At 34.6% G+C, this 16,166-nt stretch overlaps 1 protein-coding gene across 1 annotated transcript; it reads left to right on the top strand.

Annotated features, from left to right (window-relative positions):
* Nucleotides 1-335: 335 nt before the first annotated feature.
* Nucleotides 336-11,156, top strand: mier3b (mesoderm induction early response 1, family member 3 b). The gene is made up of 13 exons (XM_054610702.1): nt 336-373; nt 1,196-1,220; nt 1,505-1,650; nt 2,211-2,333; nt 2,498-2,621; nt 3,729-3,802; nt 3,907-3,979; nt 4,307-4,455; nt 5,681-5,762; nt 6,406-6,500; nt 6,588-6,715; nt 6,857-7,011; nt 8,160-11,156. The coding sequence occupies exons 1-13, from the start codon at nt 365-367 to the stop codon at nt 8,633-8,635; spliced, it is 1,659 nt and encodes a 552-aa protein (XP_054466677.1). The 5' UTR covers nt 336-364; the 3' UTR covers nt 8,636-11,156.
* Nucleotides 11,157-16,166: the final 5,010 nt, after the last annotated feature.

Below are 16,166 nucleotides of genomic sequence, written 5' to 3'. Positions count from 1 at the left end.
GTCAAACATGTTATTGGTGACAAAAGCGAGCTTTTTACAATGCAATAAACAATAATGAGGCGAGCAGAAATCAGCTGTATGTTCAGAAAACATCCTAGGAATGTTCTGGTCATTTCTCATTGTGTGAGAGGCTCAACGCCATGCTACGATCCTTGGGACTCTATTGGCCATTTTATTTCTGCATTTATGTTTCTTATATTTTCATACAGTAGATTTAATACCGTTTATAAATGATTGTCGTTAGTCTGATCAGTGGTCAGTTTAAACGGCGTCACGACTAGATCGGTCACCTGGATCTCTGATTGGCTCAGAGCGCTCATCCGGGTACTGCGCTAGAACGAGCCCATCAGCTAAAGGTACCAATATGGCGGAGGTAAGAGGGAAAACAGGGGAGAAGCTATCGTTCTTAAATCGATATTTCTATGTCTTGTGTGTTGTATTTTTAATTTCTATGTTATCGATTGAAGACATAATAGTTTTTTCCTTCAGTGTGGCGCGTTTCATGTCATAATTGTCATTTTAATTCCTCTATAATATGCTTTAATGTCTGGACTGATCCTCCACCACAAGGCCGCTGCGCCTCGCTCGCTCAGCTGCTTCGGTGTAGCGGCTGTGTAAATTGATACGTAAATTTTACGTTAGCTTGCTAGTTAAAGGAAATAACAGATTATATCGTGTTTGTTGTGAATGGACATTTGTCTTTTCTAGTCGGGCTAAATGAGCGGCACACGTTTTGTAAACAGCATCTTACTCTATCGATTGCAGCTCAAAGCAATTAAAACGAGTGTTTACATTTTCCGATGCATAACGTTATCGGTGATCTTTAGGGTTAGCTCGCTGGCTAGCAAACTGTGACTGTAGCCGACACTGCGTAAATCCTACTGTACCCCTCTAGGTATTCCTCTATTTACTACTTCGACCGCCTCCTACCAAAGGCGTCATTTAAATGCCTGTGTATTTAGATACGTGTTTAGCGTCCATCCTCGGCTACCTTTTCTGTAGCCACCTATCTTAGGTAACGTTAGCGGCAAATGCAGCTTTCTTGCACAACTCTTCCCGGTAGTCACCATACAAACTATTAAAGGCCCTTTTTTCATGCTGCTTGATTTGTGGTTTAAGCGCTGGCATCATGGTTGAACCCGTGTTTAACTATTTCACTCATTTAACGTGTGCTCTGGTTTTATTTATTTTGCAGGCTTCCCTAGGGAGTTCAAGTCCAGGTAAGAATATGATTCGTATACACTGTTTATGATGTATCTAATTAAATGTGTGTATTTTAATGACATATATTTGCTTAACTTAAATGTCAAGATCAAGTTATATTAGTCACAATTTTGTTGGATAAAATGAATTTGAAAATGACTAAATTCAATGCTTTTCTCATTGCAATATAGTCATTATGTGAATGTGTCTTTCTAAGTGTGCATCTTCAATTTGTAGAATTAAAATTAAGCTCATTTGTGCTCTAAGATTAGAGACATTTAAGATTCTCTTTCTCACTCAGTTGGCTCTTTATCGTCAGAGGACCATGACTTTGACCCAACAGCAGAAATGTTAGTTCATGAGTATGATGACGAGAGGACTCTTGAGGAGGAAGAATCCCAGGAGGGAGGGAGAAACTTCAGCTCAGAGATTGCAGATCTTGAAAAGGTAAGCTGATGTGTGCACGAAATGCCCTGAAATAAGATTTACCGATGTAAATGTAACAAATTTTGTGATTTCAATTTTTTTTCAAAAAAGTCTATGTCTCCCTAATCTTGCAGGGCTACACATTTTGACACTGTGTTTTCACTGGGGAAAAGTCTGCTTTAGTAACAGAATGTTTATTGCTTGTGTTACCTTTATGATGATCAGGGTAAGCCATCTTGATTCATAGCTGCAGATGTTACAAGTAATAAAGGTCAACTAAGATCATGTATACATGCATTCCAATGGTTGCATCCATACATTTTCTCTTGGTGAAAGTGTAAAAGAGACTATCCTTACAAATTCAGTTAATTGGCTTTAATCCCAAGTTTGCTGATTCGGTCAAAAAACAAACATACAAATATATAAGATAAGATAATCCTTTATTATATATAAATTAATAGAATCAGAATTAATAGAATCAGAATATTAATTAAAATGCTTTGGGTTTTTCACTCAGAATTTTGTATAACACTAAAAATACACAGTATTTTACAAATTTTGTCACTCTGTTTTTCTACCAGGAAGGGAATATGCCTTTGGAGGAACTTTTGGCCATCTATCGCTACGAGGCCTCAGCAGGCTCCAGTATAGACAGCTCCTCTGGAGACCTGACTGATGAGCTGCCTGACATGACTCTGGACAAGGTAAATAAATTCTGTAATAACGTGAATAGATAGATTTGGGAAAAAAATATTTTCAAATTACAATATATGAATTACAATATCTTCACTACGTATTTCAAATACTCTGTTGATCCCTGTTGCTCTTCCCCAGTATACAATAGATATTATTCTTTATTTCATTCTAGGAGGAAATAGCTAAAGACCTGCTATCTGGGGACTATGAAGAGGAGACCCAGTCCTCAGCTGATGATCTGACCCCTTCAGTCACCTCCCATGAGGCTACTGATTTCTTCCCAAGAACACTTCGATGTAAGTGGCCCATGCCTGAAAAAGTATTTCTTGTCTGTAGCTTTGCAGGTTTAAAGCCTATACAGGGCCATGCAATAATAAGGAAAAAAGCTACCGGATTCAAGATATTTGGTTTGCAACAATTATTTTAATTATCGATTAATTGATAATAAATTCACGTCTTCCTCTATTCTAATATGCTTTAATCTTTTGGTCTATTAAATGTCAGATTATAATGACTTTTCCCTTCACAATTTCCCAAAGGCTATTGTGATGTCATTAAATGTCTTTTCAGTTCAAACATCCATAAGTAAAGACGTTCATTTTTCTTTCACATAAGACAAATAAAAGCAGCAAATCCTTTCAATTCAGAAACTGCAATTAGTGCAATATTTGCATATTTTAACATGAGTCAATTATTAAAATAGTTGCAGGTTATGATTGTTGTCGATGGACTTATCATTTTAGCTCAACAAAATATGTATACATAATACAATCTAAAATGTTGTTGTTTCCCAAATTTCTAAATCATTTTCTAAATAAAGCTGCTTTTTCTACACATTTTGAACTATTTTAGCAATGTTGAACATTCAAAATATGTTGGAACATGCACAAAACAAAACAAAAAAGAGCCTTTTCTTGCATATTTGCAGAGTACTGCATTAGGTTTAATGTGCAGCTGATTTTTATTGTTGATTAACAGGGTCCCTGCAGTTCCTTCATCACATCATAAATGTATATTTTGATATTCAAGGTCTTCAAATGTCTGGAATTGTAAGAGGGGAGGCATTTAGTCTGGGTCTGCAAGGTTCCTATTATTCGGTGCCCCTGTAGGCCTCTGGCCACTTTGGCCTCAACCTTGCTTTCCATTGTCGCTCTGTCCTTTGCACTTCCGGGCAGGGATTCCCAAAGGCGCTAGCGGCCTTTGTTGCTTGGCCTCTCGTCGCCTGTCCATGATGGGTGCCGTCGAGCAAGTTGGCAGCTGTGGCTGTGCTGCTGCCTCTGCGTTTCAACCAACCCCCTGGAGTTGTCCCGATTCGTAGTTTAGTTTGGTAGCTAACGCGTCAGACCTAAGAACCCATGTAGTGTCATTTCAAGGTATTCATTTGTCGTTTTTCCTTTTATCAGCCAACGCTATCTCTGATGGCGATAAAGAGTCAGAGTGTGATGAAGATGGCCCAAGCCCAGAAGACTCCAGAAAGGTAAATGGCACATTTTGGAACGCATTAAGAGGGATACATGTTTTAAGTTGAATCATCACTGGTTGGCTAAACTGCTCTTTACTGTGTTTTGATTTTCATCATAGGAAATAATGGTGGGATCACAGTATCAAGCAGAGGTTCCTTCTGGCCTGTGTCACTACAAAGATGGGGAGAAAGGTGACTTTATTTTAGCATGTGTTCTTTAATGTGATTGCTTACATTGTATTTATCCATACAATAAAGACATGATAAGATGCCACTTATTTCAGACAAAGTACAATTACAAGTAATTGTATTTGAGTACATTGCAACTGAGCAGCTTTTTAGGCTCAACTAATGGGAGGTTAACATGATATTGCCTTCAAGTTATCGTGTGCAGTGATATGTAGTAATAGTAGTAGTAGTAGTAGTACTAGTACACAATGATACCCAATACTGCTATTTGTGTATCCCTGTAATACAAACATGGTGACTAATCTTAATGTAATGTACTTTATTTTGCAGTTTATGAGGATGAAGACGAGTTATTATGGAGCCCAGGTAAATTGCCAGAAAACAAGGTTAGGACTTTCCTGTCTGACGTGTTGTCACGGACTACAAATGAAAAGACAGGATGTGACAAACCCTGGATGCACATTCGAGATGATGAGCAGGTTTGTCTTGTATTTATCAATCCTTTCATATTGATGAGCAGTGTACATCGTTTTTCATTCACCATACTAGGGGTGTCACAATTCTTTCAATTTTAAGGTTTGGGTTTGATATTATTTTTCAGCAAAAAATGTTTTTTTTTTAAAAGATGGGCTAAGTGGTAAATGTGTGCTATAACTGAAATGTTTTTTTGGAATATACCACACTAAGGCAATTAGGTTAAATTTATTTAAAATGTAATTAACTTATTTCACCAGTCAATTGGAACAAACTGTTAAATACAGAAAGAAGAAACCACTAAATGGCAGAAGGGTACCTTTCAACAGTGGTTCTTAATCCTTTGTAATTTAAGGCCCAATTCTGATTGGAAAGATGGTCCTCAGAATGTTTAAGACAAATAAATGAGGAAAAAACATCACAAAAAAAAAATAAACTGGGCTGTAAATATGTGTTTTGCCACTGTCAGCTGTACTGACCAAAATAAATATTTTGCTTACTTTCATTATGATATAAAAATAACAAGCTTAAAAGTTTACCCCAACATTTTTTAAATTGAATCCAACCATTTAGCAGTACCTCCACGGCCCACTAGACAAAGCGCTGAGGCCCACCAGTGGTTGAGAATAGCTGCTTTACAGCAACAGTACGAGTTTCCTCACCTTCAAAAAGCCACCAGATCCTGGTGTAATCGAGTCAGTCAAATCTTTTTATTTTTATGATGTCCGTGATGCTGCGAATATGTCCATCCATATTTGTTGTGTAGGTTGGGGTTGCCTATGGTTTAGAATTGCCTACAAACTGTAGTTTTTCTACAGACTTGTTTGTCGTTAACACAACACAACAAGGATGCAAAATTTTGCCACATCGGCAACTGTAGGAAGGCAGAGGTATTTCCCAGTTCTGTTGTTCCTCATTCATTTCTGACTCCGTCATTGGCAGTGGTGCCTCAAAAAGTACAGCTGCAGGCTACTCTGTGTCGTCTTTGAGTTGCTGTTTTATTTGTACGTGTGCAAGTAAGCAGGGGTGGAGGGGAAAATAAATACTGGGAGAATCCTCAATTCTGTTTTTGATTTGAAAAAGCTAATTTCGATCAATTTTGATGGCACCCCTACCATATACTGTAGCAATTGTGATGTGAATTCTTCAGATTAATTGTTTTCTAAATTACATGTGTTTTTTTTATTTTGCCAAAATTCCAGTCTTGACCAATCCACTCTTTCCACTTAGGCTTTGTATGAGCTTGTCAAGTGCAACTACAACATCCGCGAAGCACTAGAGAGACACTGCAACCGTGTGAAGTCCTCAAAAGGTAAACACAGGAACCGGTTTTCTAGTGGATATATGTAGAACCTGTCATTTCTGCCATCAGGCCAATGTAACTGATATGTTGATGGTAATTTATTTTACTATGGGCTCTTTCAGCATTGCCAAAAATATTTTTTGTTGCATTCAAATTGCTCATTGTGTCAAACTTGGCTCTCTCCATGTATTTGCTGAGTTGTGTATTTTAATTGACTAACTATTTGGGTAATCGGTGTTTCCCCAACAGTTTTATTATTTGAAAAGCCTCACCTGCAGACTCTTTGCTTACCCATTTTCAAAATTTTGTTTAAACAATCTTCTGTTGTATGTCATTGCATTACACAATGTACAGGGGATATCGTTTTTTCTTTTAGTCACTTTACCGTACTTTTTTTAATTTATTTTTATTAGTTGCATCCTAATCTTTATGTGTGCTGTCATGTTGTGATTGACTTTCAAACATGACAATGATTTAGATATTTGATAACTTCCTAATTTGTGTCCATGTGCTAATCTTTTTAGTAATCATTTTGGGAGTTATACAAGTCCTGGGTTTAAAATTTACGTAGTTGGTCTACCCTTTCGTCTACATATTGTGTGCAACTGTGCACCACCAAAAATGTATTAATATGTTTCTGGTTTCATTTCAGAAAAGTCACCATCGTGGTCAGAAGAGGAATGCAAGAACTTTGAGCACGCACTACAGATGTATGACAAGAATTTTCACCTCATACAGAAACATAAAGTGAGTTTTATTTCATGCTCTTGCGAAACAAGATGTTTTACACATAATACAAATTTACACATTTAATTAATAACTCCCCCCCCACAGGTCACAACACGAACAGTAGCTGAATGTGTGGCGTTTTACTACATGTGGAAAAAGTCAGAGCGCTTTGACTTCTTTGTGCAGCAGAATCGATTTGGGAAGAAAAAATACAGCAGCTATCCTGGTGTAACGTAAGTGGCAGAAGAAGAATTGGTACAACTGGTTTCATTCCTTTTGTGTTTTTTTTAAAAAAATGTTATGCTTGATACATTGAGCTCTGAAAAAATGTAATTATGAAGAAACCCCCAATTAACATGATTCTTTTTATCCAGTGACCTGATGGATAGGCTGGTGGATGAAGCAGAGGGACTGGCAGTGGACAGTTCCTCCTCTGTGTGTTCAGGTGCAGGTGGAGGAGGAAGACTGGACACCACCACAGACCAACAGCTCAGCCTGCTTAACTCCATCACTGCCAGCGACCTAACAGGTCAGTAATGGGACCTTATTCTGCACACTAGACTTATTCAAACTAAACTATTATTTTTTTAATGGCATACTATACTACGTCTTTTTAATGACACTGTATTCGGCAAACTATACTTTTACTTTTTTCTGACATGCTATACAATGACTTTTTTTAGTTGTCCGTCTGTCCTCTTCTGAAGTATGCGGTATGTTAGGAATGCCTTGAGCAAATTTCTTAAATTGGCACAAATGTCCACTTGTGCTCAAGGATGAACTGATTAGAACTCTGCGGTTAGGGAGCACTGTGACCTTACAAAACATGTTTTTGGTCAAACCTTAAGAATTCATATGCTAATCATGACAATTTCACACAAATGTTAAAATGATGACATTCTGGACAGACATGATGTAAACTGCAACAGGACTGGTTTGCTGAGGCATACAACCGTGATGCGGTAATTCTAGTGACATTTTAATGGCACACTACACTGTGATTATCATCATTATTATATATTTTTTTTATTATTATTTTTTTTTTTTTTTACGACTATATATGGCTATATATGGTAAACTATATTATGCATACTACACTATAGCATGTTAGACAGTTTTATGGCACACTATACTATATTTTTATAAAATATTTTAATGGCATATTATTAGTGGTGCAACAGATCATAAGACTCACGGATCGCATCAACACAAGAAAAATTGGAGCAAATATTTTTGTCAATAGATGTCTTTTGTTGTTTGTTTTGTTATAGCAGCTGGTAGACAAGGCTCCGTCAGTTCTTTGTTTTTGTTTTGTTTACATAAATGTTTAAAATTCTTAATGTTTCCTTTTACTTTGTTATAGTCATCTATATTGGTTATTTGCATTAAAACAAACTATTCAAATAAAATAGGAAGTAAAAAATACATTTTTACAAGATTACACGAGGACACATCATGATAAGGTTATAATTTACCTTTGCCAAATAATTATTTTTACTGAACTGTTTGTCAGCTGTCAGCAACGGTGCTTCCAACATTACTAGCTTTGCTTTGTTCGATTTCAACACAGATAAGTTGTTCATAATGTAGCATTATATCAATCGGCATGTTTCTCGACCTGAGTCTCTTATTCCCTCCAGTTTTACAATATTAAATTTGTGTCTTGTCTCTTTGCAGCTTTGAGTAACACTGTAGCCACAGTGTGCAACCCTGCAGACGTTGGTTGCATGGACTCCTACAGTTTTCCTCCACTGGAAAGTCTCCATCGTGGGTCCCTGAACCATGACGAATCCCTTGGTTTCCCTTCTAACGGCGCAGACCCCGACTGCCTCAACATGCTCGACGCCGGCTTCTACCACTCTGATCTTGGCCAGCTAGGAGGAGTGTGCGTCAACAAGGACTGTGAGCGGCCCTCCAAGAGACTCAAGATGGCCCTACCTGACTCCTTTATCAATGACGTGTCTGTGGGTAACCTTGGAGTGGACTTCGAAGCGCGACGGACATCATCGCACCACCATCGGATCACTGGCGCCAAAATGGCAGTCTCTGTCACAGACTTCGGGAGTTTGGCTGGCAGCGGGGAGCCAAATGGGTTTCTGGGAGCACATGCACGGCACCACACACAGCACACTGCAGCACTTCAGTCAGAGTGATCTTCCTCATCTTCATCCCTTGTTCTTCCCTTTTGAAACCCCTTATCCCACTTGTACATAAGACTGACCTCACTGGAGAATCCAATTTGTTAAAAAAAATTATATATGTATATATATATTACTTTTTTGTTTTCATTTTTTGTGTAATATGACATCAGTGATGTCTATCATATAGAACTAAAATCTTGATTTCTCTCAAGAGTTTATAGCCATTTATTTTATTATCGTTTTGCGGTCTTGAGATGTGTAATGTCCATGTATGGAGGGGCCCAGAGGCTGCAGTAGGAGAGTTGTGTATCTTCCTTCCTCACATCTTCAGAGCTACAGTATGTTATCCTGCCATTCTTTTCAGCTGCCAAAATTGGCTCAGTTTTCTGCCTCTAGTCTCAGTATTTAGTTGCTTGTCTTTGTTGTTTGAAGTGGTACTTTTTAAACTTAATGTTTGGTTTACAGGTACTTTAGTAACCAGACTGGTGCAAATGGTTATATTAGTCCCCAAATAAACTTGGCTAGATATTGTATGAAGAGCAACACTAGCATGGAGATTAGCTTGGAGTGTGGTGGTTTCAGCTGCTAAGGCCTTTCAGTTTGGTTTTCTTTTCATTTTCTCCTGTGGAAGCTTGTCTGCAGTTGGTCTGCTTGTTTACTTTTTCAACTTTTCTAAATGGCTTAACTGGAACATGTGATTATTATTTTAGTTTTAATCCCATTTAGTCAAACCCAAACTAAAGTCCCTAATTTGTAACTTTAAATAGCTCATGAAGAATACCTGTGCAGAGTAACATTATGGAAGTCCCTGGATTTTTACAGTTGGATTTTTTTTTTTTTAAACTGCCTCTTTCTAAACAGGTATTTGTCAGAAAAACAAACCATAGCAGCAATATTGAAATGCAAAGATATTGGTTAAATAATTAGTAATTTAAACTTTGACATTATCAGGTGCTGTAAAGTGTGTATTTATTACATTGACTTTTACCTTTCCTGCGATTTAGTTTAATACCTTCAATAATGCTACTCTAATGCAAGTTTAGCTGTAGGTGTCCTTTTTTGTAGTAAAGATAATGTCAGAGTATGCTCTTAAATTAAGTAATGCCATTTTCAGGCCACTTAGCAAGCTGCTAGCAGTATTATCTCTTTATTTAAAGCCACTTAGATTTTGTATTCAATCTCTGCCTAACCTGTACTGACTAGAGAATGCCTTGTATAATCTAGTCAACAGTCACTTGGAGTCTAGTAGCAGAAATGGAGCAGTCCAGAATTGTGAATTTTTTTTTAATGTTTTGCGGGTCATCATCAGTTGATTGGATGCAGTAGTAGTGTTTACTTAATTTATCTATGCATTGTGCTATGAATAATTAGTTTGTTTCAGGGGTACATCGTGTTTGTCATGTCATAAATGTAGTAATTCACCATTACGTGTAAACCGATGGGATTCATGCTTATAATCCATTATTCAGTTTTATCAAGTAATTCATTTTCCAAGCCCAGCATCAGAGAAGATATTCACTTCTGCATTTTATGTAAATAATTAGCAAATAGCCTTTAAAAAGTCTATTAACTGACCTCTTACACTTGTGAATCTATGTTAATACAAAGGTTTTAATTTGATTCCTTGACAAAAGGCAATAATTTGTAGATATGTACAGATATTTTGAGTTTTGCATTTTACCAGTTGACTTGGTGTTTAAACTTTGTTTCTCTCTTTGGAAATTCATGATCCCGGGACACAGCTGAAACCACGCATGCCAGCTGTGTCTGTTTCTCCAGTGTACCACTGAAAACGGATTTACCTGAAGACTTATTGATATTACTCAATGTTGCGATTTTTGCCTTCAAAACTTGCAGCCATTTGTAAAAGACGCTCATCCTTCTCTTTTCTTTTCTTTTTCTTTCTTTCCTTTTTTCATACCGTCAACTATATTTGTCTTGATGGTAAAGGGATGGCTTCTGCTCTAAGTATGTGGGGAGCTAGTTTCTCTTTTAATGCAATGTGCATAATGCAGTAGGTCCTCAAAGCTCTTCTAGCTTTAGCAGTGCAGTGATATTTATTTCACCTGTGGTTTGTACAAAGACTCAGAAAAACTGTCAGAATGTAAAGGCCATTAAGTAGTAGAAGTAGGTTTTTCACCACCCTGTGAACTCTCCAAAATGTGATATTTTATTGATATCTCTGGTATGAGACTTGTGTGTGCAAGACAGCACCAAACAAATTTATTTTATATTTTGTATTGTGTTTTGAAGTTTAAAAAGGAAAAACAGATATAGCAGTTGTGGTTTTGAAAAAAGAAAAGTCCTTTGATGAAAACAAAAACACCTTTGTGAATAAAAAACTACAAAACTTAAAAATGTATATCCAGAATTATAGACAATCAAAAACTTCACTATGAGAAATGTTCAAGAAGCTATCTTTATTGTTTATAAGAATTGTACATAAACATTGACTTTTTTTGTTTAAACATTATTTTGTATTTCTGTTGTACTTTAATACCTTGTGTACAGATCCAGAAATAAAGCTCTGGAAAAGGTGCAAAGATGACTGTATGTTCTTTATCGTCACACATAACTGTTTATAAGACTAAATTGGATTAGTACCGAGTTATGTGTTAAATCTGGAAGCATAAAGAAAACACCGGTATGATTGAAACCTACTACATGGTTATCCATACAATTACATTCGGAGAATTTCTACAAAATGAATTAGGTGACTTTGGTATTTTTGTTGAAACAAAGTGTCAACAAGTATAGCATACCATAAACAGTTTCATGGCAAAAGTCATAGTATAGTATAACATAAAAAATTGTTGTGAAAAGTCAACTATCGGTTACAGACCACTTGAAGAGCAAACAAGATGTGTAACAGCAAATTGCTACCAAAGGTTGTTTCATCGGTGTGTGAATAAGAATTTGTTTTAGGTCTCAGTGGGCAGGTGGCACCTTGCAGGGTAGCCTCTGGCATCATCGAATAAATGTTTGAATGGGTGAATTATGACATGGAGTGTTCAGCGCTTTCCATAGGGCGCTATACAAAAGTCTAATTTAAGTATGCTATAAACAATTCTTTATTTTGAAGTTTAATAAAAAATGTCACAGTGTAATATGTCATGAAAATAATAATAATGCCATTAAAAAAGGCATTGTGAAATATGTAATGGAGAATCATGCTAAAGTATGAAATATCAAATATACAGTACGATGCCATTAAGAAAAACATAAATAACTAATTGATTATAATTCCATCACAATGTCATGAGAAGTCATGAAAAAGATCATAGTAAAGCAAGTTGAAAAAAGTTATAAAAAGTCAGTATAGTTTGTCAAAAAGACATACTACCATATGTCAATAAAAGTAAAAAAAAGTTATTGTATAGTGTGATTAAAAAAGTAAAGATATAAAGTCCTAGTGTAGAACGGCTGAACAAATTATAGTTGAGTATGTCTAAAAAAGAAATAGTATAGTGTGTAGAAAAAAGTCACATTATAATGTCTGAAAAAGGTCAAGGTATAGTATGTCATGAAAGGTCATAAAGAAGTCACAAAGAAAATTGTAAAAAATCTTTAAAAAGTCATAGTACAGTATGTCGAAAAAAGTCCTAGTTTAGTATTTCGTAAAAAGTCATGAAAAAGTCATAGTACAGTATGTCGTAAAAAGTCACTGTATAGTATGTCGTAAAAAGTCATAAAAAAGTAATAATGTAGTATGTCGAAAAAAGTCAAAAGAAAGTTTGGGCATAGTATGTCGAATAAAGTCCTAGTTTAGTATTTCGTAAAAAGTCATGGCATTAAAAGGTCTTATGTTTCCTAAAAAAAAGTCCTAAAAGAGTTATATATAGCATGTATGAAAAAGAAAAAGTCATATTATAGCATGTAAAAAATGTAAAAGTCAAAGTATAGAATGTCGAAAAACAGCCTAGAAAAGTCTAAGTATAGCATGTCGAAAAAAGTCAAAAAACTCATAGTATAGTATGTAGCATGTTGGAAAAGGCAAGGTATATTATCTCTTAAAAAGTCCTAAAAAAATAATAAAAACTCAATGAATAGCAAGTTAAAAAAAAGTAATAAAAAACCCATAATATAGCATGTCATATTCATAGCCTAGCATGTTGAAAAGAGTTGTGAAATGGCATAGAAAAGGGTGTCGAAAAAAGTAATAAAAACTCAAACTATAATATTTTGAAAAAACTAAAAAAAGGCTGTTTCTGTTGAAGAAATTGATCAAATATGTCATAGCATACTATGGTAAAAAAAAAGTCATAGTATTGTATGTCGAAATAATTCATCAAAAATTCATAGCACAGTATATGAAAAAAAAATATTGAATTGTGTGTCAAAAAAGTCATAAAAAAGTCATAGTATAGTATGTTGCAAAAAAGTCATAAAAATTGATAATATAGTATGTCGAAAAAAGTCATGAAAAAGTCCTATTGTAATATGTCGAAAAAAGTCATAAAAAAGTCATAGTATAGTATTTTGAAAAAAGTCATAAAATAGTATGTCGCAAAATGTCAAAGTACTTCATATTATACAATACTGAAAAAAGTAATATAAAAGACATAGTATAGTATGTCGAATAAAGTCATAAAAATTCATAGCATAGTATGTCAAAAAAGTCTTAATGTATGTCATACTATAGTGTGACAAAAAAGTAATCAATAGAAAAAAGTAATAAAGTACGTTGTAGTATACAATGTCGAAAAAAGTCATGAAAAAGTCACAGTACAGTATGTCGAAAAAAGTCATAGAATAGCGTGTCAACAAAAGTCACTAGGACTTTTTACGACATACTATACTTTGACATTTTTATAATTTTTTACGAAATACTAACCTAGGACCTTTTTCAACATACTATACACAAACTTTTTTATGACTTTTTTCAACATACATTATTACTTTTTTATGACTTTTTCCGACATACTGTACTATGACTTTTTGTGACTTTATTCGACATACTATACCATGACATTTTTATGACTTTTCAATATTGTATACTATGATATACTTTATGACTTACGACTTACTGTACTATGACTGTTTCATAAATGTTTTCGACATACAATACTATGACTTTTTGATTTAGTATGTCGTAAAAAGTCATGAAAAAGTCATAGTACAGTATGTCGGAAAAAGTCACAGTATAGTATGTCGGAAAAAGTCATAAAAAAGTATTATGTAGTATGTCGAAAAAAGTCAAAAAAGTCATAGAATAGTATGTCGTAAAAAGTCATAAAGTATGTCATAGTATAGTATGTCGAAAAAGTAATATATATGCAAAAGTATATCATGTCGAAAAAAGTCAAAAAAGTCATAGTACAGTGGGTACGGAAAGTATTCAGACCCCTTTAAAATTTATTAAAAAATGTCGAAAAACTGAAATATCACATGGTCATAAGTATTCAGACCCTTTGCTGTGACACTCATAAACTCACATGCTGTCCATTTCTTCTGATCCTCCTTGAGATGGTTCTAAAGTCATTGGAGTCCAGCTGTATTAATTAAACTGATTGGACTTGATTAGGAAAGTATACACCTGTCTATATAAGACCTTACAGCTCACAGTGCATGTCAGAACAAATGAGAATCATGAGTTCGAAGGAACTGCCCATAGTGGAGCTCAAAGACAGAATTGTGGCAAACAGATCTGGCCAGGTTACAAAAGAATTTCTGCAGCACTCAAGGTTCCTAAGAGCACAGTGGTCCATAATCCTTAAATGGAAGAAGTCATGGGATGACCAGAACTAACCTGGCCTCATAAAAAACCCAAAGATTGTAGTAAGGTATGTCGAAAAAAGTCATGAAAAGTCAGAGATACAGTTGTCGAAAAAGTCAAAAGTCATACAATAGTATGTCCTCCAAAGTCATAAAGTATGTCATAGCTGAGTCCAGAAGATAATAGTAGTGCAAAAGTATAAAGTCCAAAAAGTAAAAAAAGTCATGGAGAATCCACCAGTATGTTGAATAAATGGCAGTATAGTATGACGAAAACCTCTCCTGTCAGTAAAACAATCCCATAAAAACATGGTGGTGGCAGCATCATGTAGTTTGTCAAAAAAGTCACATGAAGGAAAGTCAATAGTACAGTATGTCCTGAAAAAGTCATAGAAAAAGTCTCAGTACCTCAGATGGGAAGGTTCAAAAAGACAATGACCCGAATTCACACAGCTATAACAAAGTATGTCGGAAAAAGTCTGTGACCAACTGGCCCAAAGTCATAAACCCATAGTATGTCTGGAGAGTCATGAAAATGGCTGTCATAGTATATATGACAGAACTGGAAGTCTAAGGAAGAATGGCAAAAGTATAAATCCATGTGAAAAACTTGTCAAAAAAGTCATAGTATAGTATGTTGAAAAAGTCACAGTACTCAAAGTATGTCGCAAAAGTCAGAAAAAAAATGACCATGTATTTCAAAAAATTTGCAAGAATAGTATGTCTGAAAAAAGTCAAGATGTTGCTCAGTAGTATAGTATGCGAAAAACTAATTTTATGCAAAAGTATATCATGAAAAAAAGTCAAAATAAAAGTCAAAAAAGTCATAGTATAGTATGTTGAAAAAAGTCACAGTATAGTATGTCGGAAAAAGTCATAAAAAAGTAATAATGTAGTATGTCGAAAAAAGTCATAAAAAAGTCATAGAATAGTATGTCGAAAAAAGTCATAAAGTATGTCATAGTATACAATATTGATAAAAAGTCATGAAAATGTCAAAGTATAGTATGTCGAATAGTCATAAAAAGTCATAGTATAGTGTGTCGACAAAAGTCATGAAAAAGTCATAGTACAGTATGTCGAAAGAAGTCATAAAGTATGTCATAGTATATAATGTCGAAAAAACTGATAAATAAGTCATAGTATAGTATGTCGAAAAAAGTAATATATATGCAAAAGTATATTATGTCGAAAAAAGTTATTAAAAAAGTTATTAAAAAGTCATACTATAGTGTGACAAAAAGTAATTAAAAAGTAATAGAATAGTATGTTGAATATAGTCAAAGATTCATAGTATAGTATGTCGAAAGTCATAGTATAGTATGACGAAAAAAATCCTAGTTCAGTATTTCGTAAAAAGTCATAAAAACGTTATAGTATTGTATGTCGAAAAAAGTCATGAAAAGTCACAGTACAGTATGTCGAAAAAAGTCAAAAGTCATAGAATAGTATGTCGTAAAAAGTCATAAAGTATGTCATAGTATAGTATGTCGAAAAAAGTAATATATATGCAAAAGTATATCATGTCGAAAAAAGTAATTAAAAAGTAATAGAATAGTATGTTGAATATATTCATAAAGATTCATAGTATAGTATGACGAAAAAAATCCTAGTTCAGTATTTTGTAAAAAGTCATAAAAAAGTATGTCATTGTATGTCGAAAAAGTCATAGAAGTAGTATGTCGAAAAAAGTCAAAAAAAGTCATAGTATAGTATGTTGAAAAAAGTCATAGTATACAATATTGATAAAAAGTCATGAAAATGTCAAAGTATAGTATGTCGAATAAAGTCATAAAAAGTCATAGTATAGTGTGTCAACAAGTCACGA

This window comes from Anoplopoma fimbria, chromosome 13, assembly GCF_027596085.1.
Source record: "Anoplopoma fimbria isolate UVic2021 breed Golden Eagle Sablefish chromosome 13, Afim_UVic_2022, whole genome shotgun sequence".
Taxonomy (NCBI): domain Eukaryota; kingdom Metazoa; phylum Chordata; class Actinopteri; order Perciformes; family Anoplopomatidae; genus Anoplopoma; species Anoplopoma fimbria.
The sequence above is the reverse complement of the archived record's forward strand: the minus strand, read 5'-3'. Positions and strand labels throughout refer to the sequence as shown.

Bases quoted from the DNA above. Each gene is read 5' to 3' on its own strand.
- mier3b (XM_054610702.1), top strand. The intron at 1,651-2,210 runs GTAAGCTGATGT...TTTTTCTACCAG, and splicing joins AGATTGCAGATCTTGAAAAG to GAAGGGAATATGCCTTTGGA. The intron at 3,980-4,306 runs GTGACTTTATTT...TTTATTTTGCAG, and splicing joins CTACAAAGATGGGGAGAAAG to TTTATGAGGATGAAGACGAG.